Here is a 26,575-nt window from a genome sequence, read left to right as displayed (position 1 = left end):
GTGTTTAAAAAAAAAAAAAAGCATTGTTCCCAATCTGTCCACAAGAGGAGCAATCCTGCTATAATCTGTTAAAGGGGTGATCCAGGCTTGGAGCAAAGGTCTGCAGTCGCTATGTGACTGTAGGCTGGTGAATTCTGACAGTGCGCAAAGTGCGGGCTGTCAGGATTCACCAGTGTCAGTCAAGTATGTGATGTGCATATTTCAGGCCACATTCCGACTAGACGAGTCCGGATTCACTTGTATTGAGCAAGACCGTGCACGTCTAGTTGGAATGTGTCCGGGAGAATGCAAATCTCATACTTGCGGTCACACTTTCGGCACCTGAGAATCCTCACAGCATACACTGTGCGCGCCATTAGGATTCACGAGTCTACAGTCATATAGAGTGACTTCGGGCTTAAAGTGCACTTGTCACCTCTTTTGTCCGCTATAAGATGCAGTCGCTGCCTTTCAGGGCTTATCTACAGCATTCTATAATGCTGTAGATAAGCCTCTGGTCTGCCTTGAAAGATAAGAAAACTAAGTTTTATTATACTCACGCAGGGGGGGGGAGTGGTCCGATGCAGTCTGGTCTGATGGGTGTCGCAGGTCTGGGTCCGGCACCTCCCATCTTCTTGCAACGCCGTCCTCCTGCTTGATTCATAGATCCCCGGCATCGCACTTCTGCGCAGGCGTACTTCTCTGCCCTGTTGAGGGCAGAGCAGAGTGTACTGCAGTGCGCAGGCGCTGGGTCTCTGACCTTTCCCGGCGCCTGCACACTGCAGTACTTTGCTCTGCCCTCAACAGGACAGAGAAGTACGCCAGCACACAAGTGCGATGCCGGGAGCGAGGAAGCAAGCAGGACCCGGACCTGCGACACCCATCGGACCAGACCGCATCGGACCACCCCCACGCCAAAAGGGTGAGTATAATAACTTATTTTTCTTATCTTTCAGGTCGGACCGGGGTCTTATCTACAGCATTATAGAATGCTGTAGATGGGCCCTGAAAGGCGGTTGCCGCATCTTATAGCGGCCAAAACGGGACCGGTTCGCTTTAAGCTCTAAGCTTTGACAACAGTTTTAAGAATTTTTCTTAATCTCTATATGCTACAGGCCTATTCTATAAAAACTGTCCACTTTGACACAATATTTTGGTTGGCAAGTCCAATTACACACGGAGTAAAGCGCCCCATATGAAACGATCAAAAACTTTGCGTGGCGCAAAGACTCTTGACCCCGAGTTCATTTTTTAATAACCACCTGCTTTTGGAGTTTGGGGTCTAGTAGTTTTAGTTACAGCTTGCTAAAACTGACCTAATGTGTCCATTATATTAAGTATTTTGACCACAGCATATTTTACTGGCTGCTTTTATCAGCAAAGTGGCTCATTAATGCATTTCCAGGCCAAACATTAAGCGAAGCTGTGCAGCGAGGCACTTTAATGGTCGTGGGTAGTAAATATGGCCATTAATCATTGGCTTTGTGCAGTAATTTTCTATGGCTTTATAATTAACTTTATCCCACTGGTATGAATGTAGATGAGTGCTAACATTTACTTTTTAACTTCTTACCTACTGGCAGTTTCTGACGTGATGTATCGTGTTTCTTTTTTGAGAAAAAAAATCGTTCTTACGCCAACTTTAGGTTGAGTTACCGTATTCCTTTGTTTGGTAGATCTGCAATCTTGCATCTCCAGAATGGTTCTTTTTATCTTTTGTACTGTTTTGACTTAATTTTCATCATGTTTTTCTCCTGTGAATTTGAGATTTGGAAACTGCCAACAAGTTGCTGATATTTTTTTTTTGTTTCTCACGATTCAGCTCTGTTAAATTATTTAAAGGACGTCTTCCAACCCAGTGTGTTTTTTCCAAACCTTTCAATGGTCTAAAATATCAAAACTTTTGCTCAACCTGCCAACCCGCTACCACTCTCTTGCCGCAACTTCCCTAGTTGCGTGCTGCTATTATCTGTTCACCAGGCTCCAGAGTTAACCTGATAATGGGCGTCTGTCATATCGACATGTCATCACAGACGATGGGTCAACGGGGGGGACAGGTAGCATCGGAGAAGCAGGAGATTGGTAAGGTAAGTGTTGCTTCTTTTGATATTTTAGACCATGATAACCATTTTTTTTTATGGGGTCGTAAAAAAAATATTTATGGTTATATGTTCATTATAGGGGTTAGTTCCGCTCAGTTCTTCTGCATCGGGAGGTGATCAGGGCCAGTGACGTCACATCTTCAGAGATCTTCCGGTTCGTGTATCTGTTCTACAGGGTTTTTCACTCACTACTTTACCCTGTATAAATGGCTGTAACTTCTAAAAGAGACAATCATTCGTACTGAAATTTGGACTGTACATACCTCGGCTCATGAGAAACTGGGTGTTAAAAATGTCCACCGTTCGCATTGAAGCACGCGCCGTTCCATATTGTTGAATGTGTTCCACAGGAAGTCTTGGGTCATAGTCTGAAGTTCTCGTTGTATGTTCTCTAGGAGGGCCTGTAATGTTAGTGGCTTGTTACTGTATACCCGACCTTTCGAATGGCCTCAAAGGAAAAAATCTGGCGGTGTTACATCAGGCAATCTTGGTGGCCACAGTCTCTTGGAGATTACTCCTCATTTTTTCTGGATAAATCGGCATCTCGTGAAATGCGTGCAGGTTGTCATCTGCCCAAAAATAGGTGTTTTGTGAATTAACTTAGGTGAAATCAGGCTTCGTCGGTGTACCACGTACAGTCCAATGTGTTTTTCTTTTTCAGCAGTGCAGGTCTAGAACCACTGACAGTAACAAATTATTTTCTCTTGATCGGGCCCTTTCGATTCCTGAGCAACAGTGACTGTGTACGGGCAAACGTGACCTTTCTTGGCCGCTCGTTGACATATAGAATACGACATGCCTGTCTCACAATGAAAACACGCTCCTCCAAACTGTATCTGTACATTATTAACAAATGAAGAAGGAATTCGACAGAAGTAAAATGCAAGCACCACAAATGGCTACCGACATGCAGAAAGGAGTGCAGGAAGTCTATCTCGTAATGGAGACAACCGGCATGGCAACAAGTCGGTGAGACCACTCGGTACAAGGACGTTTCTCGTCACTGTTGCTGAGGTTCATTGCCTTCTCGCACTCTCGCTTCTCATGAACCAAAGTATGTACAGTCCAAATTTCTGTATTGTCAACAGTCTCTTTGAAGTTTACAGAAATCTTTCAGGGTAAAGTAGCGAGTGAATCAGCCGGTATTTACTAGACTAGGACAGATGCATGATTCCTGTGAGATGTCAGATGTCAGATGTCTGTAGGCTTGACCTCACTGTCCTTGCTCACCTCCCAATGTAGAAGTTGGCATAGAAGTAAGCAGGCTCCTTGCATCTTCTCGCCCAACCACTTGCACCAGTGACCCATTTATGTCACATCTACTCCAGCCCCTTTCCCCTGCTGTCATCCCTCACCTAACTAAAATATTTAACCTCTGTCTCTTTGCTGGTATCTTTCCCTCCTCATTTAAGCATGCCGTCATACATCCACTACCATCCCTCGACCAAAACTGTGCCGCTAACTATAGACCTGTCTCTAATCTTCCCTTCATCTTTAAACTCCTGGAACGCCTGGTCCACTACTGTCTTATCCGCTATTTCTTTGAGAACTCTCTTCTCGACCCTCTCCAATCTGGTTTCCGCTCTTTACACTCTACTGAAACTGCCCTCACTAAAGTCTCTAATGATCTACTAACAGCTAAATCAAATGGTCATTACTCCACTCAAATGGTCAATTCTCTTGGATCTCTCTGCAGCATTCGACACTGTGGATCATTAGCTCCTCCTCACTATGCTCCGTTCCATTGGCCTCAAGGACACCGTTCTCCTCCTATCTCTTACTGCTCCTTTACTGTATCTTTTGCTGGCTCCTCCTCCTCCTCTCATCTTCTCCTTACTGTTGGGGTTCCTCAAGGATCAGTCCTAGGTCCCCTCCTCTTCGCTTTGTATACTGCCCCTATTGGTCAAGCAATCAGTAGATTTGATTTCCAGTACCATCTGTATGCTGACGACACCCAATTATACGCTTCTTCTCCTGACATCACGCCAGCCTTTCTAGAAAACACCGGCGATTGTCCAAACGCTGTGTCTAACATCATGTCCTCACTATATCTGAAACTGAACCTGTCAAAGACTGAACTCCTTGTGTTTCCTCCCGCTACTAATGTACCTATACCCGACATTGCCATTTCTATGTGTGGTTCCATTATTACTCCGCAGCAACATGCCCACTGTCTTGGGGTCATACTTGATTCCGAGCTTTCCTTTGCCCCCCACATTCGATCACTGGCTCGCTCTTGTCATCTGCACCTCAAAAACATTTCTAGAATTCGACCTTTTCTTACTTTTGACTCCGTAAAAACTCTTACTGTTTCTCTTATTCATTCTCCTCTCGACTATTGTAACTCTCTTCTAATCGGTCTCCCTCTTACCAAACTTTCCCCCCTCCAATCTGTCTTGAATGCTGTTGCCAGGATCATATTCCTCGCCAATTGTTACACCGATGCCTCTACCGTGTGCCAGTCATTACACTGGCTACCCATCCACTGCAGAATCCAGTACAAACTTATTACCCTCACCCACAAAGCCCTCCATGGCTCAGCACCACCCTACATCTCCTCCCTTGTTTCAGTATACCATCCTACCCGCGCCCTCCGTTCTGCTGATGACCTGAGGTTAGCATCCTCAATAGTCAGAACCTCCCACTCCCATCTCCAAGACTTTACACGTGCTGCGCCAATTCTTTGGAATGCACTTTCCAGGTCAATACGATTAGTCCCCAATCCCCACAATTTTAAGCGTGCTCTGAAAACGCATTTATTCAGACTGGCCTATCGCCTCAACACATTAACCTAATCTATCCCTATGTGGCACAGCCAAAAGTTTTTACCATAACCAGGTTCCCCGCATCATGTTCCCACATGCTTTATGCATCCATTAGCCCTCTGCATCTGTACTGTTACATATTTAACATTATGGCTGGTCCATACAATCAGGGCAACTGTTAACACCCACCTTTCGTGTCTCCCTTTTTTTTCCTCATAGATTGTAAGCTTGCGAGCAGGGCCCTCATTCCTCTTGGTATCTGTTATGATCTATGTGATTATTGTGATGCTGTAATGTCTATTGTCTGTACAAGTCCCCTCTGAAATGTAAAGTGCTGCGGAATATGTCGGCGCTGTAGAATTAAAATTTATTATTTATTATAGCTGGGTTACCCCTTTAAACAATGCTGTCCCAACTGGACAAGTGCAGTCTAAATTCCTCAATAGTGGACATCTCTTGCTTTAGTTCCTATGTGTTGGCTATAAAAGAGCGCTTCCTGCACTGGTGGACTCTGAACCATCAGTGCTGCTGTACAGCTGAACCCTTTTGGGTCACCCAAGTCATTAGAAAAAAAACGCATCCATGATCCAATCTGTCAGCAGAGTGAAGATAATGTGGCAAAATATAAAAATGGAAAAATTAAATTTTTTATGTTTTCTACATGACTCCCCTTTTAATGCAGGAAATTGGCCTCTAACTTGTGGTTCCCCACCTGTTGCAAAATTTCAACCCCCCAGCATGCCGTACTGGAGGTTGTACTTTTTGCAACAGCAGGATTTTGGAAGTCACCAGTGCAGAGTTGATGGGTGGTGTCAAGGCATCAGGGCTTAAAGTATGTTTGTGTCGTGCCTCACCTTTTAGGATCTATCCAGGGCATAAAATTGAGTTTGGCTGGAGAGTTCCTTTGACACACAATTCCTTTCCATGGAGTCAGCACTTTTTAAAGCCATTTTTACAAAATGGGTTAGAAAATTAGTACTAACTTCTAAGTCTTAAAGCAAAGTGAAAATTTGTGCGATCAGTCCCAGCGACTCAATGGTGATGTTGGGTCATGTATTGGATGTCACATTTTATTGCTATTGATATTGATTAAAATTTTATTGCATCTGCCACTGGAAAGATCTTGTAGTTGGCACATATGTGGGGTTTCCTATGCTATTGATCCAATAATATTTCTATTGACATAAAACCATTCGAAATTTTTATCTAATCCACAAATGACAGAAAACAATTACAAATTTTTCTTGGATGGTAGTCATAAACTCTTTTCTGAGAGTCCACCCTTCCCACTCCTTTAAAAAATAGCTCCCCTCTTGTCCAGAGGTTGTGTTTGGTATTGCAGTTCATTCCGATTTATGCGAATAATGCTGAGCTCTAAATCGTAATCAAGTCCAAGGATAAGTGTTTTTTATTTTTTTCGAAATAAAAATTATTTTTTCCTAATATCGGACGTTATTCACATTTGGAGACCAATATTCCCCTTACAAATTAGTACAATGAGTTTATTAAAACAGGAAGAAAAAAAAATTAATGTGGGAGTATAAAGATATTTGTATAAAAGGTGTATATTATTTTTGCAAATACATTTATTGAATAGTTTTCTTTTTGCAGCAAATGTTTGGAATTTAAAAAAAATATATAAAATTAAGCGTTTTTTAGCGCCTTTCTTGCTCATTGGTTGTCTGGTATTGCAGCTTAGCTGCAGTTATGTGAATGCAGTTGTGCTGCCATACCAAATTTAGCCTGTGGGTAAAAGTGGCGCTGTTTGTAAGCTAGTTTTTAAAATAGCCCAATTTTCCTAATTTTATATAACTTTTTTAACTTGTATTTGAAACCTGTGTAATGTTACCTGCATCCTTACCATCTGTGCTAGTTATAAATTGTGCACTGCAGTATTTTCTTCATGGAAGCCTATAAAGATAGGGGTCCAAACATTAGCACATATGGTGTCGCCTGACCGTGTCTGGCCTTAGAGAACCTACAAGCCGGCGGGCCTTCCACCGATATGGTCGTCAAGCCTTCTACATAATATAATGCAGACGTTCTGCTCATATTTGTATATTTTGCCAGTACTACATAATGGTCCTGTACACCCAATTGACCAAAGATGTAACATAACACATCTGTAACTAAAAACAACTTGACCTGGGGTAGAGAAAAAAAAGAAATAAAAGTGTAAAAAAAAATGTATATATTGTTCTAAATGTGTAGTAATGAAAATGGTCCATAGAATTTTATCACTACTGATTAATGAACTTGTAAGAAATTTCTTTATGCAGTGAACTGTATTGTAACATATTGAGGTTCAATAATAAAGGTCTTACTACTCTTTCATCTGCTTAATGCTTGTTCATTTCAAGCAGCATCACCCCATCGTTTCACCTTTTGGCCTTCTTCAGGCTCATCTTGCTGAGTTCATATCGTGCACACTTTCCATACTGCTTTTAGGATGACAGAGGGGGCAATAGCAAAAATGGGGCTCCCCTAGTGCTGGTTCATACCACCATCCCATCCGCCTCTTGTTGGCATCAATTTTTCCATCTCTTGTAGTAGAGAAAGTCACCCATTGTCAAAACATTTTGGTTCCTTTACTGGTCCATAGCACCCATGGGGAAGAGAGATTGGGAGCCTATCTGTCTAGGGTCTTTCTCTTTATGGATTACATCAGTGTTCCCCCAACTCCAATCTAGTTGATCATTCCATCAATACTAAGGAAATCCTAAAAACATGATCTGTTGGTGACTCTCGAGAACTGGAGTTGGGGGAACACTGGGTTATATGATTCTTTCGTCAACCTTCTCTCTTCGAAGACTATGTCCTTGATATTTACCAAAATGGTCTTAAAGGGAACACTTCATCAGAAACTAAAAGATTAATTAATTGCCTAAAACTGCTTGAAAAATGCATTTAACATATCACTCTGTATTAGAATGAAAAATACTAGAAATCTCAGTTTTCACATGGTACACTGGAACTTTTTTAAAACGTTAAAGTTGCTAATTGTCTCAGGAAACAACACATGTACATAGTCATTTTTAATTCTAGAGCACCAACATATTCCTCAGCACTATACAGGTCATTTACAAATTAATAAGACAATACAGAGTAACACGATTCAAAAAATACAAATAGAAGTGAAGGTCGTTCTTACAATCTGTGAAGGAATAGGGGTGATTTCAGAGGAAAAAGAAAAAGTGCTCTTCGTTTGTGGGCCAGCCATCAATATGACAAGGGATACGTGGCTACAGTAGTCAGATCCAGAACCAATCTTTTGTATTGAAGAATCTAATGCGCATGTGCAAAGGTCATTGGGAAGGGAAGGAGGGACAGGGTCAGTTGTGACGACGCCTTTTCTCCTTCGTCTCATTGGGGGACACAGAGACTGTGGGTGTGTGCTTCTGCCGTCTGGAGGCTGACACTAAGTATACAAAAAAAGAGCTAGCTCCTCCTCCGCCGCATACACCCTCGCCCCCAGACCGGGCGTAACTCAGTTTTTGCTTAGTGTCTGATGGAGGCACACGCAGTCTGGAGCTCCAGACAAGTTTTTTTTTTTTTTTTTTTTTTTCCTTTCTTTGAAGATAAGACAGGGGCGACGGATCCTATAGAGAGGGTCCGATCTCCCCAAATCATCAACGGGCGACCACGTGTGAGTAGTCCTCCACGTGTTTTCTCTCCCGCACCGAGGGACACATCTGGGACTTTTCCCCAGACAACCATTTTTCTTTTTTATTTTGTAAAGAGGGGCAACGCATCCTGATGAGAGGATTCGATTTCCCCATGAACTACAACGGGCGAGCACGTGTGAGCGATGGGCGATCCCCAACGGACTCCACGTTTTGTTCCTCTCCTGCAACGCGGGATTTCAGGTTGGCCCCTTCCACCCCTAGGTAGTGACACCAGGGGTGCAGTTGGAGGCGCAGGTGAGCCAGGGGATCGAAGCATCCACCCCCAGTAGCCTCCCCCTCCCCGCCCAGGGATGGGGTTGAGAGCACCCCAAGAGAGCCCCCCGGCGGCCAGGCTCACCTTTTGTTTGTAGGGTCACCCCCCGGAACGGGACCCTCCAGAATGCGCCGCGGGGCTGTCTGTTCCCCCGCCCGACGGGGTTACTTTTTCTCACGGGGCCCGACTCTCTCCCCGGTGGAACCCGGTGCGAGTAGTGCCACATGCGGAGTGCGGCCAGAAGTCCCGCCGGCGGCCGCGGTCCCCGCGGTATGGGGAGATCCGCAAGGCCCCGCGCGGCCTGCCCGCCCCTTCCGGTGGTAGCCGGAAGCCCCGCCCACGGACTTCCGGCAGCCCGGGGGGCGCGGCGGGCGCGCAGTGACCGGGGAGCGCGCGCCCTCCTCCCCCTCCTCGCAGGTCCCCGCCGGAGTACGGCTGAAGCTCCGCCGGCGGCCGCGGTCCCCGCTGTATGGGGAGGGCCGCGAGTTCCGCGCGAGGCCCGCCCGCCGCTTCCGGTGGGGGCCGGAAGCCCCGCCCACTGACTTCCGGCGGCCCGGGGAGCGCGGCGGGCGCGCACAGTGACCGGAGGCTCCCGCCCCCCTCCCCCTCCTCGCATTTCCTCGCCGGAGTGCGGTCGGAAGCCCCGCCGCCTCTCTCCAAAGTGCACCGCAGTGCCCCCGGCGAGTAACGGCACGTGAAGCAGCTCGTCCACGTCTCAGGGTTTTCGCTGCGTCCAGAGCACCCCGTGGAAGAGGTGGGACGTTAACGGTGGGTGAGTGCAACCCCGTTTCGAGTGCCGCACTGGTTGTCAAGGAAGGGGTTACCCTCCTCCTCCTACCCTACCCTGCAATATGTCTGGCAAAGGGAAAGCTCACTCTTTCCTATACGCTGTTTGCGTTTCCTGTGGGGTCAGGCTGCCTAAGGCGCAGCCGGGTAAATTTTGCGAAGCCTGTGAGTCGGAGCGAGCCCAGGAGCCCCCCATTGTTGCAGAGCCCAGGGGTCAGGACCCCCCAGAATGGGCAGTGTCTTTATCGCATTCTATGATGTCCCTTACGAAGGCAATTGAGTCCCTTCGGGGCCCGGGCAGGGTCAAGGATGGTGGTCTGCCAGCGGAAGACAGCTCGTCCACGTCTCAGGACCCTTCGTCCGTTAGGGGCCGCTCCAGCACCAGACAAGCTCATGGTAAGAGAGCTCGTTCTCCGTCGGCCGGGCCCTCTGGGGAGTCGGCGGCGATTTTTAGGGCATCTCGTTCCCTGTCGCCAAGCTCAGAAAGCGATCAGGACGAGGGCGAGGAGGAGGAGGAGGAGGAAGCCTGGAATCCAGAAAGCCTGGGATACCAGGACTCGGTGGACAGCCTCATTGAGGCGGTCAACCAGACTTTAGAGATCGAGGATGATGTGTCCACGGCCTCAGGTCACAAGGTCTCCTTCAAGAAAACCAGGCGTCCGCATAGAAGGTTTGCCACACATCCGGAGTTCGAGGAGCTAGTCCAGAAACATAGGGAACACCCGGATAAGCGCTTTGCAATGCAAAAGGCGCTGCAAGCAAAGTATCCGTTTCCTCCTGAACTCCATAAAGGGTGGGTGGAGTCGCCAGTAGTGGACCCACCGGTGTCACGTTTAGCATCAAGATCGCTATTGTCGATACCCAGCGGTTCTTCTATTAAGGACCCAACTGATCGCCTCATAGAGGGGCTTGCCCGCTCAGTGTATGAGGCAGCAGGGTCGGCTCTGGCCCCCTCCTTTGCGGCTACCTGGGTGGCTAAGGCCATGGTTTCATGGGCAGACACTCTGCATAGGGCCCTCCAAGACAGGGATCTGCCCGCGGAAATCTTGGAGGTGACAAATCAGATATCAGGAGCGAGTGATTATCTCGTCGGCGCCGCTCTGGATGCGGCCGAGTGTTCTGCTGTGGCAGCAGCAAATGCGATCGCTGTAAAGCGAGCATTATGGCTGAGATTATGGAAAGCGGATTCTATCTCTAAAAAATCCTTGACCTCATTGCCTTTTCAAGGCAATCGGTTGTTCGGTGAAAAGCTTGATAAGCTTATCTCAGAAGCCACAGGGGGGAAGAGTAGTTTTCTACCGCAGCAGAAGAGTTGGCCGGCATTCAGGCAGACGCAGAGGCGTTTTCGGCCCTTTCGTAGCTCCTGGAGGTGGACTTCGGCCAGGGCATCCACCTCCGCAAATGATGGTCAGATTAGAGAAAGGCAAGTTTCTTACAGGGCCAATCCGCTGGGTAGAGGCCGAGGCCGTTTGCCCAGAGCGAGGGGGGCCAGATCACAAAAGCCTCCAGCAAAATGACTCGAGGCACTTCGTACCTACGGACGACAGAGTGGGCGGACGCCTACTAAGGTTCAGCCACGTTTGGGTCGCAGTGGCACGCGACGCTTGGGTGGCAGAACTGATATCGTCCGGGTACAAGATAGAGTTTGTCGGACTCCCGCCACGGCGTTTCTTCCATTCCCGGCTCTCCGGAACAGAATCGCAGGCGGAAGGTCTGTTGCAGGCTATAATGACGCTACAGCGCAACGGGGTCATTGTCCCAGTGCCGAAAAGCGAAGAGATGCAAGGTTTTTACTCCAACCTGTTTTCAGTCCCCAAAAAGGACGGGACAGTAAGGCCAGTACTGGATTTAAAGATCCTGAACAAGTTTATCAGGGTCAGGCGATTCCGGATGGAATCCCTCCGTTCGGTCATTTCAGCCATGGATCCAGGGGAATTCCTGGCCTCGATCGATGTGCAGGATGCATATCTACACATCCCGATTTTTCCTCCACACCAGAGGTTCCTGCGTTTTGCGATCGGAGGGCGACATTTCCAATTTGTTGCTCTGCTTTTCGGTCTGGCCACTGCCCCCAGAGTCTTTACAAAGATAATGGCGGTGGTTATGGCCATCCTGCATGCTCGGGGCATAACGGTACTACCCTACCTGGACGACCTTTTGGTAAAGGGGCCGTCGTTTCAGGCGTGCCAGGAGAATGTCGGTATCACTCTGGATACCCTGGCCCGCCTAGGTTGGCTGATCAATCGGAACAAGTCGTCCTTGGTTCCGGCTCAGAGAATCGTATTTCTAGGCATGGTTTTCGACACCTCCCAGGGGCTGGTGATCCTCCCTCAGGACAAGGCGCAAAGGATCAAACAGGGGGTACGGAACCTTCTTCAGCCGGGCTCCAGATCCATCCGGTACGGCATGAGTGTGTTGGGCAGAATGGTGGCAGCGATGGAGGCAATCCCGTTTGCCCAGTTCCATCTCCGTCCGCTTCAACATGCGCTCTTGTTAGCATGGGACCGAAGGCTGCTTTCCCTCAATCATCGGTGCAGTTTGTCTCCACCGGTCCGACGGTCACTCCAGTGGTGGACTCGCGACTCGTCTCTGGTTCAGGGGAAACCCTTTCCCCCGGAACAGTGGTTGGTGGTGACGACCGATGCAAGCCTGCAGGGTTGGGGAGCAGTTTTCCAGAGTCACACAGCCCAGGGGCGGTGGTCCTTTCGGGAGGTAATTCTCCCGATCAACATTCTGGAGATACGGGCAATACGATTGGCCCTGCAACATTTTCAGCGTTGGCTGACAAACCGGCCGGTGCGCGTTCAGTCGGACAATGCTACAGCGGTAGCGTATGTGAACCATCAGGGGGGCACGCGCAGCCAGGCAGCCATGCGCGAGGTCGGGCTGGTACTGCGTTGGGCCGAGAAAAACCACGTGGTAATTTCAGCGGTGCACATTCCGGGAATCGAAAACTGGGCGGCGGATTTTCTCAGCCGACAGGGGGTCGCGGCAGGGGAGTGGTCCCTGCACCCCGAGGTTTTTCAACAGATCTGCCAACGGTGGGGGACACCAGACGTGGACCTTATGGCATCCAGAGAGAACGCCAAGATTCAAAGGTTCGTCGCTCGATCCCTCGACCCGCAGGCAATCGCAGCAGACGCTCTGGTGCTTCCGTGGAGCCAGTTTCGGCTCCCGTACTTGTTCCCCCCGCTACCTCTGCTTCCAAGAGTCATCAGAAAGATAAGGAGAGAGAAGGTTCCAGCAATTCTGCTGGCCCCAGACTGGCCTCGGCGGGCCTGGTATGCAGATCTGGTTCAACTAGTGGTGGACGTACCCTGGCGTCTCCCAGATCGGCCGGACTTACTGTCCCAGGGGCCGATCTGCCATCCGAACTTAGGGGCCCTGTGTTTGACGGCGTGGCCATTGAATCTTGGCTGTTAACACAGGCAGGATTCAGGCGCGATGTGGTGGCCACGATGGTGAGTGCCCGAAAGCCTTCCTCGGCGAAGGTATATCATCGGACTTGGGAAGTGTTTTTCCGTTGGTGTAGGGATCGCGGAGTGGCTCCTCTGGTTTTTTCGATCCCCAACGTACTGGCTTTTCTGCAGGCAGGGCTGGACGCGGGATTGGCTCCGAGTTCGCTCAGAACGCAAGTCTCGGCCCTGTCGGTGCTTTTCCAACGAAAGGTCGCTTCGGTCTGGCAGGTTAGGACGTTTATGCAAGGGGTCGCACATTTAGTACCCCCTATAAGGCACCGATGGAATCATGGGACCTGAACTTAGTGCTCAGGGCCCTTCAGGAGCCTCCCTTCGAACCGTTACAAGAAGTCTCCTTACCTTACCTGTCCAGGAAGGTCGTTTTTCTGGTAGCGATAACATCTATTAGGCGGGTTTCGGAACTGGCGGCTTTATCTTGTAAACCGCCGTTCCTGACTTTTTATAAGGATAAAGTAGTTTTAAGGCCAGCTCCCCCCTTCTTGCCGAAGGTTGTCTCTGCATTCCATATCAACGAAGACATTGTCTTACCCTCGTTTTGCCCGGCACCGGTGCATAGGGTAGAAAAGGCATTGCACACCCTGGATCTGGTAAGAGCCCTTAGGAGGTATGTGACAAGGACAGCGCCATTCCGCCAGACAGACTCTCTATTCGTGATTCCAGAAGGGCGGCGGAAGGGACTCGCTGCGTCCAGAGCGACTTTGGCCAGATGGGTTCGTCTGACAGTCCAAGAATCATATCAAATCAGTGGCACGCCGGTTCCGGCAGGGATCAAGGCACACTCGGCTCGAGCAGTGGGTGCCTCATGGGCACTGCGACACCAGGCTTCAGCGGAACAGGTGTGCAAAGCAGCTACCTGGTCCAGTTTGCATACGTTTGTCAAACATTATAACGTACATACCCAGGCATCCTCGGATGCAAGCCTGGGAAGAAAGATTCTCCAGGCAGCAGTTGCGCACCTCTAATCAGGGGCGCAAAATAGCATGGATTGGGTGAGCTAAGATCCCGCCCAGGGACTGCTTTAGAACGTCCCACAGTCTGTGTCCCCCAATGAGACGAAGGAGAAACATGGATTTTTGTGAGTACTCACCGTAAAATCCTTTTCTCCGAGACGCTCATTGGGGGACACAGCACCCACCCTATTAGCCAGATGGCATCTGTTTATTTTGAATTATACAAATCCTTATGTAAGGATCAGGGTGGTCCCTTTTTCAGACGTATAATTTCTTGCCTGAGTTTAAGGCGCGTTCTCCTACTGCTTATCCACTAAACTGAGTTACGCCCGGTCTGGGGGCGAGGGTGTATGCGGCGGAGGAGGAGCTAACTCTTTTTTTGTATACTTAGTGTCAGCCTCCAGACGGCAGAAGCACACACCCACAGTCTCTGTGTCCCCCAATGAGCGTCTCGGAGAAAAGGATTTTACGGTGAGTACTCACAAAAATCCATGTTTGTGATTGGTGGATCCTGTGTTATCAGTTGTGTGTACAGGTTTTACTTGTCTTGTAATCTTGCTTCTGATAATAAGGAACATGCTGAAAAATCTTCAAAGAGGAGGAAATATGAGTTAAAAAAAACAAAAACCAGCTCATGTCAACTGTATAGGATTCATCCAGCTTGAGAAGAACTTGTCAATATATTCCAGGCAGAGAAAAGCCAGCACTCCGTCCTTCTTGAGAAATTGTGTTTAGCATTTTGGAAGTATACTTCCTTATTCAGAACTATGAATAAGGAAGTTTACCTCCGAAACGCGTCGGGGTTTGACCTGTATTTAGTGGTTTTAATAGGTATGGAATAAAGGTACAATAAACAGAGTTTCTCAAGATAGACGGAGTGCTGGCTTTTCTCTTACTGGATGAATTAAAAACAAAAAAAAAGTTGACCGTGTGAAAATTGCAAGATTAAATTTTTTTTCCGTTTGTTTTATAAAGATTATATGATATAACACTGCCCAATTAAAAAAAAAAATACATGTAACACAAAAACCTGATTTAAACATTACAACATTTTCTAACAGTGGCTTCTTTAAATTCCATTTTAAAAGCAATAATTAAAAGAAAACACTGGTCATTGGCTACTTAATACTACCTTGGCCTTTGCCTTGAGATGTATCATGTAGTTTTGCTAAACTGGTGAACAAACATCAAGGAGGAACAAAGAGTCCAACTATTGCCACATTATATTGAAAGAATATATTGCAAAAATCAATTATCTATTATGCGTCACATTTAAGGGATCAATATGTTTTCATCAAATATGATGTGACTAAATCCATGGGTGTGAGAAATGACCAATGAATACAAGCCGGGATACAAAAATTACAGTACAGAAATGGCAGGTAATGCAAACAATTAGCTATAGATATCCCCAATGTTGGGTGCATATGCCTTTAGATATAGTGAACATGTCCACAATTACATGAATCTCTAAAATCCTTCAATCACTATACCGCTCTGGGCAAACAGTTCTAGAGAATACATAATAACGTAATCAAAGTAGCAAATAATTACCCATGGGTGTGAAAATTCCGCCCCGACGCGCGTTTCACGTTCAAAAGTTACCGCTTCCTCAGGGGGCGTTTGGTGAACAAACGTTTAGCCCTTGATGACAAAATAGTTCTCTAATAATCAGTAAGACTGGTGTAGGTTATGGGTAGGTTGCCTTATTATTCTAGGACCAAAAATACCACCTGAAATGGTCATTACTGAAAAAGTTGTATCTTGGATACGCAGAAAAAATGGCCAAATGGCCTCTGGGTACCTATGTCATCAACTTTACATTGGCCTTTTCCCTAGCCTGTCACCTTTTCAACATAGAAGACCACCATTTGCCAGCTCACTCCTGGTATCTTGCCAAGCAGCAGATTTTGCAGGGGGAGGTGGGAAGCTACAGCCAGCCAGACTGCCCAATTGCAAGAGGAATGTATTTCCACATGGTGGAATTCAGATGAGCTGTCCATGTGACATATAGTGTGTATGGATTGCGTGCGCAAGAACAGGGACATCTCCTTGTTTGGGCTCAGAGCAGAAACCACTTTTTTTTATTTATATACCCTAAAAGGACATATGGAATTTGGTTTTCTTCATAAAGCAACCCCTTTAATTGGCCATTACACAGTACACAGCAGAGGGCACAGTTATAAAGTTTTCTTTCTTCTCACAGGAACATTTTATTTAATCCCATCCAATTGTGGAGATTATTATTATTCCAAGATGTGTTGATTAAAATGGACTTCGTTCATGGAAAAATCCCTTTAAGTGTGAGAAGTGGAGCTCATTCTCAGCAAAAAATTAGCTACATACAGGACAAACATGCACCTTTTTGCAAATATTGACACCCTGATAAATTTTTAGAATAGTTTACAAACCTGGCGTTTTTATGATCAAGATTTTAGCGGCAGCCACTTTCTCTTCTCCCGGCGGCAATCATCCTCCCCCAAAGACTAATATTTAGAGTCTTATTTTCTGCTTGTGAAAATATTGTTAGCGCCGGATTTAAATATACATTACGCATTAATGATGGCATGTCAAAATTTTACTGCCCGTTTATTAATACTAATAAACTCACTTTCATTTAGAAGGTTATAGAAAATGAGTACAAGGCGCCATGTTGACGACATTAAGACTTTTTTTTTTTTTCTTGTTAAAGCTTCTGGTTTTCCTAAATACAATTTCCCGAAGAAATGCAATAAGTCAGTAGCTTGGCTAAGGCATGTAGGTCAAGGTAATTTAGTTTTTTTTTTTTCCTCTCATTATGTATACTATATAAACTCAGTATTTTCTGTAGCAATGTCCAGAATGTTGCCACTCGTTTCAGTCTCTGTCCTCTTGCGGTTCGATATCACTGGCCTATACATTCCGGGGTTTCTAAATGAACACTCATTATAGGGGTATGTGCACACATCAGTTTTTTTGTGTTTTTTTTCATGCAAATTCCACCTGCATCCCCACTGGAAAAGAGCTCAGTAAACGTGAAAAATAATGGACTTATGCATAGAAATGTCAACACAACTTGCTTTTCACCACTTCTGGCTTCGGACGCCGCAAAGAATTTGAAACCATTGACCCGGTCCTTCCTTGTGACATCTTTTGCTTTGAAGCCACCACTAGCTTATATATATATGCCTACGCAAGGAATGACTGAAAAGACGATGAAAAATGTTTAAGGGAAAAAACACAATTTTCCCCTATTTCCGTAAAGTATCTTCTCCTTAAAAAAGACGCAGATGGAACTTACTCTTAGGTCGTTTTTAGATGTCCGTTAGGTGGCCACGGTTTTATGTCCTTGGTCTTGTGGACGTAGTGATAAAATGTAACGACGGGATCAGCTGTTTGAGACATTCAGCCAATGCTTGGTGTCTTATGTTGTAGGGTGAATGGAAGGAAAGGATTAGGCATATTGAAATTCAACATACTCAACCTTCTGTTCCCTAAAGAGAAGTCTCGACAGAAGGATCTGTAGGTGGTGTGCTCTCCTACCAACATTGACAACGTGAATGCTCAGTTAAACTGGAAATGCATCTGTGTAGGTGGTTTATTATATTCCTATATACTACATGGTGTGCATGCTGTTTTTATAGTGTAGGAAGAAGCTATGTTAACCAGAGGATGGCTGACCTATAGATTACTCTGGAATAAGCCTCTATTCCTTGGCTCTTGTGCATAAGGATGTGTGGGGAGGTGCTCTAAAACCAGTATTACTAAAGAGATATGCTAGTTGGGAGTCCTGTTACAGTTTTCACATTGAAGCCCAAGATCTTCAGATTACACAACGATAAACACACAAACTTTCAAAGATCTTGGAAACTCCAAATAGATGTTCATTGGTTGGATTCAAACCTGTGGTTCTTTTTACTGAAAGGGTGCCAGGATGGATAAAATCATTCTTCATTTACCAACCCAAAAAATGTCACCGTACATAAAATAACTTATCACAGTGAAATTACAAATTGCTACTGTTGATCGTCAATGAATAACATCTTTGTCTATTTCATGGTGTGTCATTGAATGTTCTCATAACTTGTGTTACATTATATTTTTTTTCTGTTGGGTCGACTTTTCGATAAGTTGTTTGTAAATCTTTGAATGAAGTGTGTTGTGCTCCGTATTACGGTATTATTATAGATTAGCTTTTTAATGGCGTCCGTGTGGGCAACTACGTCACATTTTTTCGCCATACATTGTGCTGTACAGTCTGATTTTTTTTTTTTTAAAGGTTCATTTCAAATTTCATGTGGATTGTTGTGTTGATTTATTGACAGGCAAGAGAAAAATGTAAGTGGTCAATGGACCATGACTTAAATGGGGACTCGAATTGGTTTTGGTTCTTATTTTTTGGATGCATCATGTAGAAGCCTAAAAAAAGGAAACACTTGATTCTCTTATGATCTGGAATTATTTGGACTCGCCAATTCTTTCCTGAAGTGCCCAGGAGCAGAAATGCATATTGTTTCATGTGAAGTACCATCTTCTGGAGGTGTTCTTCATGGTGTCTAAATGGGCTTCATATATCTTCTGAAACTTCATATGATGAGCACAGTGCTCACCCTCCTACCACTGATTTATAGGAGACCATTTTAATCATACATCACATAGGCAGTAATGATTGTCCAAAAACACTGCATTGGAAGGTTTCCTGACCCATATATCCATGACGCATATCTTCAATGTATACCATTGTATAGACATGACATATGTTATGCTGCACCCATACAGATCTGTCTTTAAACTTGAGCTAACTTGAAATGTATAGCCTGAGAACATGGTGTGATTACACCCTACAAGCAGATATATCTTGGCCAATGAGCCACTTTGTGAATTAACGTAAATTTCACTGCCTATCCAGAAAGAGCGTTCCTAGGTGCTAATCATGCAATGTAAACCGGCTGCCAACACCTGCCGAATGAGCGAAACCCTCATTCCTTTGGTGGAGTGCTTTTTAAGCAGACATAAAATTCATTGTTTTCAGTAGCACATCGTCCTGTGAAAACAGGACCTATGCCGTAGAGACCAATGGGCGTGTATGCGCACAAAACAATCTATTCTTGATCATTCTTTGCGCTTCTGAACCTCAGTCTACCAGTCTAATCTCAGGCTAGACGATTGTCAAAAATAGATCTGATTGGCCATCAACACTGTGGATTGGCCTGTATAAAGCCGGCCTAATGCTGGGTTTAGACTTCTCAACCACGGCTGTTAACCAATCGCCGATCAGCTACACACAAGCTAATTTGGTGGTCATTTAGTGGCCTGTTTAGACCAGAATTCTATGTACACAGAAGGAACGCTAATATAGTCGTTCTGTGTGTATAGGATATACTTGTTCTCGACAGCAAGTCACCCGTTTATGCAAGCCAAAGAACTACTACGACTGATGATTTTTAAAGGGAACCAGTGATTTATGCTTCCCGAACAACCGGCATTAATACAGCCAGGTTTATTTTTCTCTGAAATACTTCGGCATTTCACAAAAAATAAAGTTTGAAGATTCGGCTGGGGACCATAGGCAGAAATGAGATTAGTTTGGGGGCCTCCGGACTTTTCAGAGAAAAAATAATAATTTGAAGATTCAGCTGGGAGCCGAAAGCAGAGACGAGACTAGTCTGGGGGTCGCCCCCGGCCAACTTCTCTCTGCACTGCTTTAGTTCATTGATATGTCATTCTTTGAGTCTACATTGTGAGAGACCTGTCAGTCACCTTCAGCGACTTTGAGAAAGGACAGCCTTTGGTCCCCAACTGGATCGTCAAACTGTGCTCTCTGAACTTTTGGCACGTTTCAGGGAAAAATATACCTGGCTACAATTATGCAACCATTCTCTGGTCTGGAAAGCATGAATTAGCCTGCAGGCCAGAGAGATTGCCAGCTTGTTTAGACCGCCAAAACGAGCGTCTCCAAGTTACCGGCCCAACTAACACCAGCAATAGTCCTAGTAAGGCTGATGCCACAGAAGCCCACTACCTCCATCCTGCATGAATATTAAGACACTTGGTGCAATCTCCTTGAAGAACCTGAAGCCATTCGGTCTTTGAAATGGATCTCCTGCCCTAGGCTTTCTGGCCGGAATAAATGTTTGACATCGGTTTTTTTTTTTATTATTACCTGGCCTTCAAAAATGTTAAAAACAGGTCACAGTGAGCTTACTGCTCAGTTATTTATAGCACTTTTTTTTAAGAAACCCCCATGTCATTTCCATATGATGATGATCACACACAGCTATGTCGTGTCAAATTAGATCGTTCCATTCTAATTAATTCTTAGACATGTATAAAAGTCAGCTTTCGCCTCGGTGGAAAATTCACGCTATCCCCATGCGTTTGACTGATTAGCCCCTTGCGAGACTTGTCTTTTTAAAGGGCAGTATCTATGGCTGCTGATAACTGGCCTAGATTTGCAAACAGAATAAATCCCTGCTGTGCTGTTGGTTTAGCCTTCCCTATTGCTTCCACTCTGCTTTCCTGTCCAGTGCCTTCTTGCATCACGTTTTTGGTTCTGTTCAGTGTTTCGGATTCTGTATATTTGCTGTGCGAGACCTCCAAGATTCTTCTAATTAGTTCACTGGTAATTCATAACGGGTCTATAATTGACTTTCCCATTCATAAATGTCATCGAGGTAAATTGGAGCACAGGAGAAAGCTGGCTCAGCAGTGTTGGGTATGGGGCCGCTCTCTTACTCTATGCTTCCTTAATTTGAGCAGCTGGGTTTTATATATTTGAAGCGTCAAGTCAATACTTCATATATGCATATGAATATTCATAAATGCTGTAAGTATATATGTTTGGGGGAATATTCATACTTGTGCACCATAGGTTGATGTTAAAAAGTCATTTGTGGGCTGTTCAACCTGGGATCGTGGTTTCTATGTACAACGGAACCAAAACCGATGTTCTGGATCCATTTCCATTCCTATCGGCAAAGTCACATTGACTTTAATGGCTCTCGTTGAGTTTCAGGTATTTTTGCCATCAAAAAGACTAGAAAGGTTGACTGAACAGAGGATATCGCCATGTTGGAAGGAAGACTCAATGTCATCAGGACCAATATTACTACACTATGTTGTGCACAGAAATAAAACCCATGACGTAGAAGGGAAGAATCTCCCTCCGTTATTATGACGCAATATTTGACCTGTGTCTTTGTTGACTTTCACCATGATGGATCAAGTGTTATGGAAACTTGGTTAGTACATCTACTATAACAGGGTCTTACATGTTTTATATGTGTGTATGTAATAGTTGTTTGCTTTGGAACTTAACAGAAAGACCACAAAAACAAATTATTATCATCGATGACCAATATTGTAAATTTGTTTGACAGTTAACTCGAGCATGGACAGCCGCCCTTCTGCCAACAAGATGGAATGGATTGTTCCCTTAATGGTCGTCTCTGCCTTGACTTTCTTCTGCTTGGTTCTACTTATCGCTGTGTTGGTCTACTGGAGGTAAGGCATTGAGAGCTCTTCTATAAGTCATTATTAGGTTTTGTGCCGTGTGCCGGACTGTTTTGTTTTTTTGTTTTTTGTTTTTTTTTATATTGTGATATGTTTAAATTTCTAAATATTGTGGGTATTGGAAGTCTAAGAACACGTTTATGGTATGGTAAAAATTCAGACCTTTGAGACTCCAATCTGAGAATGGTGAGCCCTAAAATTTCTATCAACTTTGTGAGGGGTCTGTTGGCTGTCATAACTGGTTGAACACTGACTTGAGTATCTATGGCACTTTAAACTCTGGACTGTGAGCGATAAAGGGGTTGTTCATGAAAGTCTGCAATCAGTCTATGGTCCTTCAGACTTTTGACTCTTCACAGCATGCTATCGGATGTCTTCCATGGCAGGAGCAGGCGGTCATGTGACCACAAGTATGTGAAAGGCATCCTTCCAGCCATATTCTGACTAGACCTGTGCAACCTCGATCGATACAAGGTAATTTGAGTGAGGCCAGACAAGTCTAGTCTGATTGTGGCCAGGAATATGTATATGACATACTTGCTGTCACTTGACTGCCCTCTCTCACTACCGGCACCTTAGAATCCTGATAGCGTGTACTGCATGCGCTTTGAAGATTCATATTCATGGTGCACCTGGACAACCTCTGTAAGGAAAGAACCGAGATAAGTCTAAATAATTATTCAACTACCCAATGCTTCCAACTTACCGATTGTTTATCTTCCAGCATTATAGCATGTTACAGCTCCAGAACTTAACTCCATATTTCCCATTTATCTATTTGTTTGTGAGGTACATGAGCCTCCATGTGTCACGGCTCTGACTGTTTAGTTACCACGCTGTAAGGGGTACATGAGCATAACGCAAAGTATGACCACACGCACTCTTGGACAGGCAACCAGCCAGTCAAGTTCATGTACAGTACATGATTTAGAACATTACCAGAAGAGGAAAGATTGGGTCGTTCACACAACCAACATCTGTATTCGAGGATTGGTATCCATATTAGAGCAGTGGTTGACAAAAAGGCCTGGTAAACTTCAAATGTCCGTCATTATTAGTGATGTGGGTAGGCTTAGTGAGCATCGGCATATTGGTCTCAATGGTTTCCCAAGTAGACTCATGTAAATACATTTGTCTTATTAACCCTGTTTTTTCATATGCAAGAACAATCCCAGACGTACTATTCAACTTTAGTTCTCAAACCATCCTCCGAAAGGGTCATGTGTTTTTTCCATACTGCAGTCATTGCCATAGATTTTTTTTTTTTTGGTACATTTTCAAGTCTCGGGTCTTGACCTGTTGAAACAACAGGAGGCCTATAGTTGAGAAAAAATAGGATGTAAAGAACTCAAGAGAACGACTTTTAATTCTTAGTTTACCGAAGGTGACCAGGTTAATATCCGCATTATCCATGCAGTGGACTTTATCCATAGATCCCAGCATGGTTATCATGCAGATTTCGCTTTTGAAGTTCTTTCCTCTTAGATTTCTCCAGGCCTGAAGGCAAATTTTTCTCAGATTTACATATAGTATTTTCCTTTTTGATGTAATATTTTTTGACTCTGTGCCAGGGTAAAGTACAAAGTGTGTCTAAAACATTCCGGCATTCAAATTTTCAAAACTAATTTGAATGTCAACCTTTTTTTTTCAAAATTGGGTGTGAGTAGCAGCGACTTATTGTAACATGTCATTCTGCTCAGTCAGCCGTGATTAGAGGCCTTTTGTGAGAGATATTCTTTTGCATCCCGCCTGGCATTTAGAGTTTGTCTTTTGGAGCAGGCAGAGATATTAAGCAAGTTTGCTGAGTTTTAAATTGCTCATTTGCTTACTCATTCCCAGTACGAGCTTGGTGTTCATTTAGAAAATGTTTCCTTGACAAATCCAGTTATAGTTGGAAGGATAATGATATTAATAGATTTTGTATACTGTAAGCTACTAGATATGTGAAATTGCCAATGTTTTTGAACTTGCTATGTCTATGCATAGATGTAGGTATTGCTGATGATTCACGAATTGTAGATCATTTTTTGCAATTCTATTGTTGTCCTATTCTTTTGCGTGTTTCTCACACTTAAAGGGAATCTGTCACCCCATTTTCGGCCAATAAGCTGCGGCCACCACCATCAGGGACTTATCTACAGCCTTCTGTAAATCTGTAGATCAGGTGATAATTGCTTCACCTGTGCAATACAAAGGAAATCCTGAAAACATGGTCTGTTGGTGGGCCTTGAGGACTGGAGTTGGGGAACACTGCTCTGGACAATCTGCAATGTAACCTGAAAGATAAGAAAAACAAGTTAGATTATACTCATACGGTGAGGTGGGTGTCGCCGTCCGGTGCCTCCCATTTTCTAGAGATGACGTCCTCCTTCTTTCATCTGCCGCAGCTCCTGCGCAGGCGTACTTTATGTGCCCTGTAGAGGGCAGAGTAAAGTACTGCAGTGCGCAGGTGCTGGGAAAGGTCAGAGAGGTCCGGCGCCTGCACACTGCAGTACTTTACTCTGCCGTCAACAGGGCAGAGCAGTGCGCCTGCGCCGGGAAGCAAAGAAGAGGACGTCATCTCTAGAAGATGGGAGGCACCGGACCGCGACACCCATCAGACCAGACCCGGGACCGCCCCTGGTGAGTATAATAAAACTTGTTTTTCTTCTCTTTAAGGTTACATCTGGGGCTTATCTACAGCATTACAGAATGCTGTAGATAAGCCCCTGATGGCGGTGGCCGCATCTTATAGGCCAAAGATGGGGTGAGAGATTCCCTTTAAATGTTTCGGATCACCAAACAAATATAAATATTAGACAAAGCTAACACAAGTAATCACAAAATGCTGTGTTTTCAATAAAGTTTTTTTTTTTTTATAAATGGAAAAAGAAATACAAACCTACAGGGTCCTGCGTGAAAAAGTTTTTGCCCCCTTCCTGATTTCCTGTTCTTTTGCATGTTTGTCACACTTAAATGTTTCGGATCACCAAAGAAATTTAAATATTAGACAAAGATAACACAAGTAATTGCAAAAAAAATGCTGATTTTAAATAGTTTGTTTTTTATTAAGGGAAAAAGAAATCCAAACCTACAGTGCGCTGAGTGAAAAAGTGATTGCCCCTAAACGGAATAGGTTTTTTATACCTTTTTTTGTTTTTACACCTTTCATTAATATATCAAGTGGTGGTCAGGTGTGAAAACTTATTTGGTTGATATGAGCACATTTGTCACCATATGCTTCCAATTTGGGCTAGTTTTCAAAGCCAGACTCTGGTGTACTAAAAAATGTTTCCCAATTGTATGGATAAACTTTTGGGGAAAAGGGATGAGACCCATATGAGGTGCTTGATGGTTTTGTTGATTGTAGCCTTTTGAGCATGGCAGAAACCCCCAAGCTCGTGCTTTGACTCATCTCTACAATTTTGTTTATGCAATGGTGGTCAGCACTTTAAGTGATTTTTTTTTTTTATTTAGTTTTTTTTTTTGTGGGGGTAAACAACATTATTTCAAACCATTTGATTTACCGATTTTCTATTGTCTTTACTCCATAACCACCTATTTATCGGACATCTTTTGGAGAGAATGTTTCAAAAACTGTTTCAAAGAAAAAGTGAAGTAGAGACCTGATTGCTTGCTATGGGAAACTTGCACTTTAGTTGCACCACTTTTGATAGACCTCTTCCAATGTGTTGTTAAAAACTAATGACATAAGGAAGCAATTTTTTTTTTTTTAATTTTCTTTGTGAGCCCTGTAAACGTCCCGCCGCCTCATCTGCATTCTATTCCTAATTAGAAATGTTGATATTTCACAGTTTCACCTAAACCTGCGAGTATTTGTGTTGTTAAACATGCAAATTGCGCCATATGCCGCTAGCTCGAGGCTGTATACTGCCAATGTGCGTAGTATTAGCATAGCGGAAATAATACATGGAAATTTATTTTGCAGACAGATGTGAAAAGGGGGTGGGGGATTTTATTAAAGGGTTAAGTCAAAATTAGGTTCCGAACAGCTTGAAAAAAAACCAATAGAAGATGTATAAATTAGAGGTAGGACAAGGAGTAATAAAGTGGTTTAGAGCTACCTGGAAACAGGCGCTCTTTTTATTTCCTTACCGGAGTCATTTGTATTTAACAGCTTGATTTGATAGCTGCGTTCAATTTCAGGGGAAGAGGTAAATCAGCCGTATTCCTGTATCTCAGTGTTCATATTTCACACGGAGGGAAATCAAACAGCGAGTGATAGGCCCGGAGCAGTGATTTGTGGAAAGGGGCTCTGATTTCTAAGCGTGGGGCTAGCGCATCAGTCGGATTCATAACTTGTCACGGATTGTGTGGCGAAGAAACCCTTACTATTTTCCCGCCCCCCTATCTTAACAGCTGCAGCTGTGTTTCTCTAAATATCCGTTCTGGATGTAAACACATTAACGCTGCATAAACACCTTGATTTACTGGAGGAGAGAGACAGACGGAGCGTGCACATCCATGGCGTCGATTGTAACAGAGTCCCCTCCACCATTAAATTGATGCTTTCATATGGTAACATTTATTTAGAGGCAGAAAATGTTTTGAATGCATCTTGAAAGAACTTAAATGGAACCTATATTCTGTTTTGTTTTTGATAATTTTTTTTTTTATTATAGTTTTCTGATTGCAGATTTAATTTCTTAATTTTCTGTACATGTTTGAGGGTGTCCGTCTTGCCTGAGCATTCAGGTGGATAAGCTTTACAGCAGGCGCATGGGCTGCACTGACATGTCGTGGGCATGCTCTCTGATCTTTGCAGAGGTCAATGCGCATGGAAAGAAGCTGTGAGCGCTACCTAGTGCATATGTTCATATCATGCCTTTTTTAAAAGATTCGTCAACAAAACTGGTTGCAAACTCAATTTTCCCTGTATGAGTCATAAGTCACTGCAAAAGTCCCTGGCAGGGGGAAGAGGGAGCAGCAGTGTCAGGAGGTGAAAAGGGGAATGCTAAATGCAGGGACAAGAAACTTCCTGTTTCTAAATAAAGCAGAGAAAAGAGAAGAATTATCTGGGTAGAAAGGCAAAAAGAGCAATTGTAAGTACACAGTGCTGTATAATATGATGACTGCAAAATATT

The 26,575-nt window shown here is 44.5% G+C and overlaps 1 protein-coding gene across 2 annotated transcripts in view; it reads left to right on the top strand.

Moving 5' to 3' along the window:
* The window catches only part of PTPRG (protein tyrosine phosphatase receptor type G), a 583,893-nt gene that overhangs the window by 455,164 nt on the left and 102,154 nt on the right, over positions 1 to 26,575 (top strand). For both annotated transcript variants that reach the window (XM_073569806.1, XM_073569808.1), the window contains one exon: positions 21,359 to 21,482. In XM_073569806.1, the coding sequence (XP_073425907.1) occupies positions 21,359 to 21,482 (124 nt within the window). The remainder of the gene's footprint in view (positions 1 to 21,358; positions 21,483 to 26,575) is intronic.

Source organism: Dendrobates tinctorius, unplaced genomic scaffold, assembly GCF_039654945.1.
Source record: "Dendrobates tinctorius isolate UK_male_01 unplaced genomic scaffold, ASM3965494v1 ptg000027l, whole genome shotgun sequence".
Classification (NCBI taxonomy): domain Eukaryota; kingdom Metazoa; phylum Chordata; class Amphibia; order Anura; family Dendrobatidae; genus Dendrobates; species Dendrobates tinctorius.
This window is presented reverse-complemented; position numbering and strand designations above follow the sequence as displayed.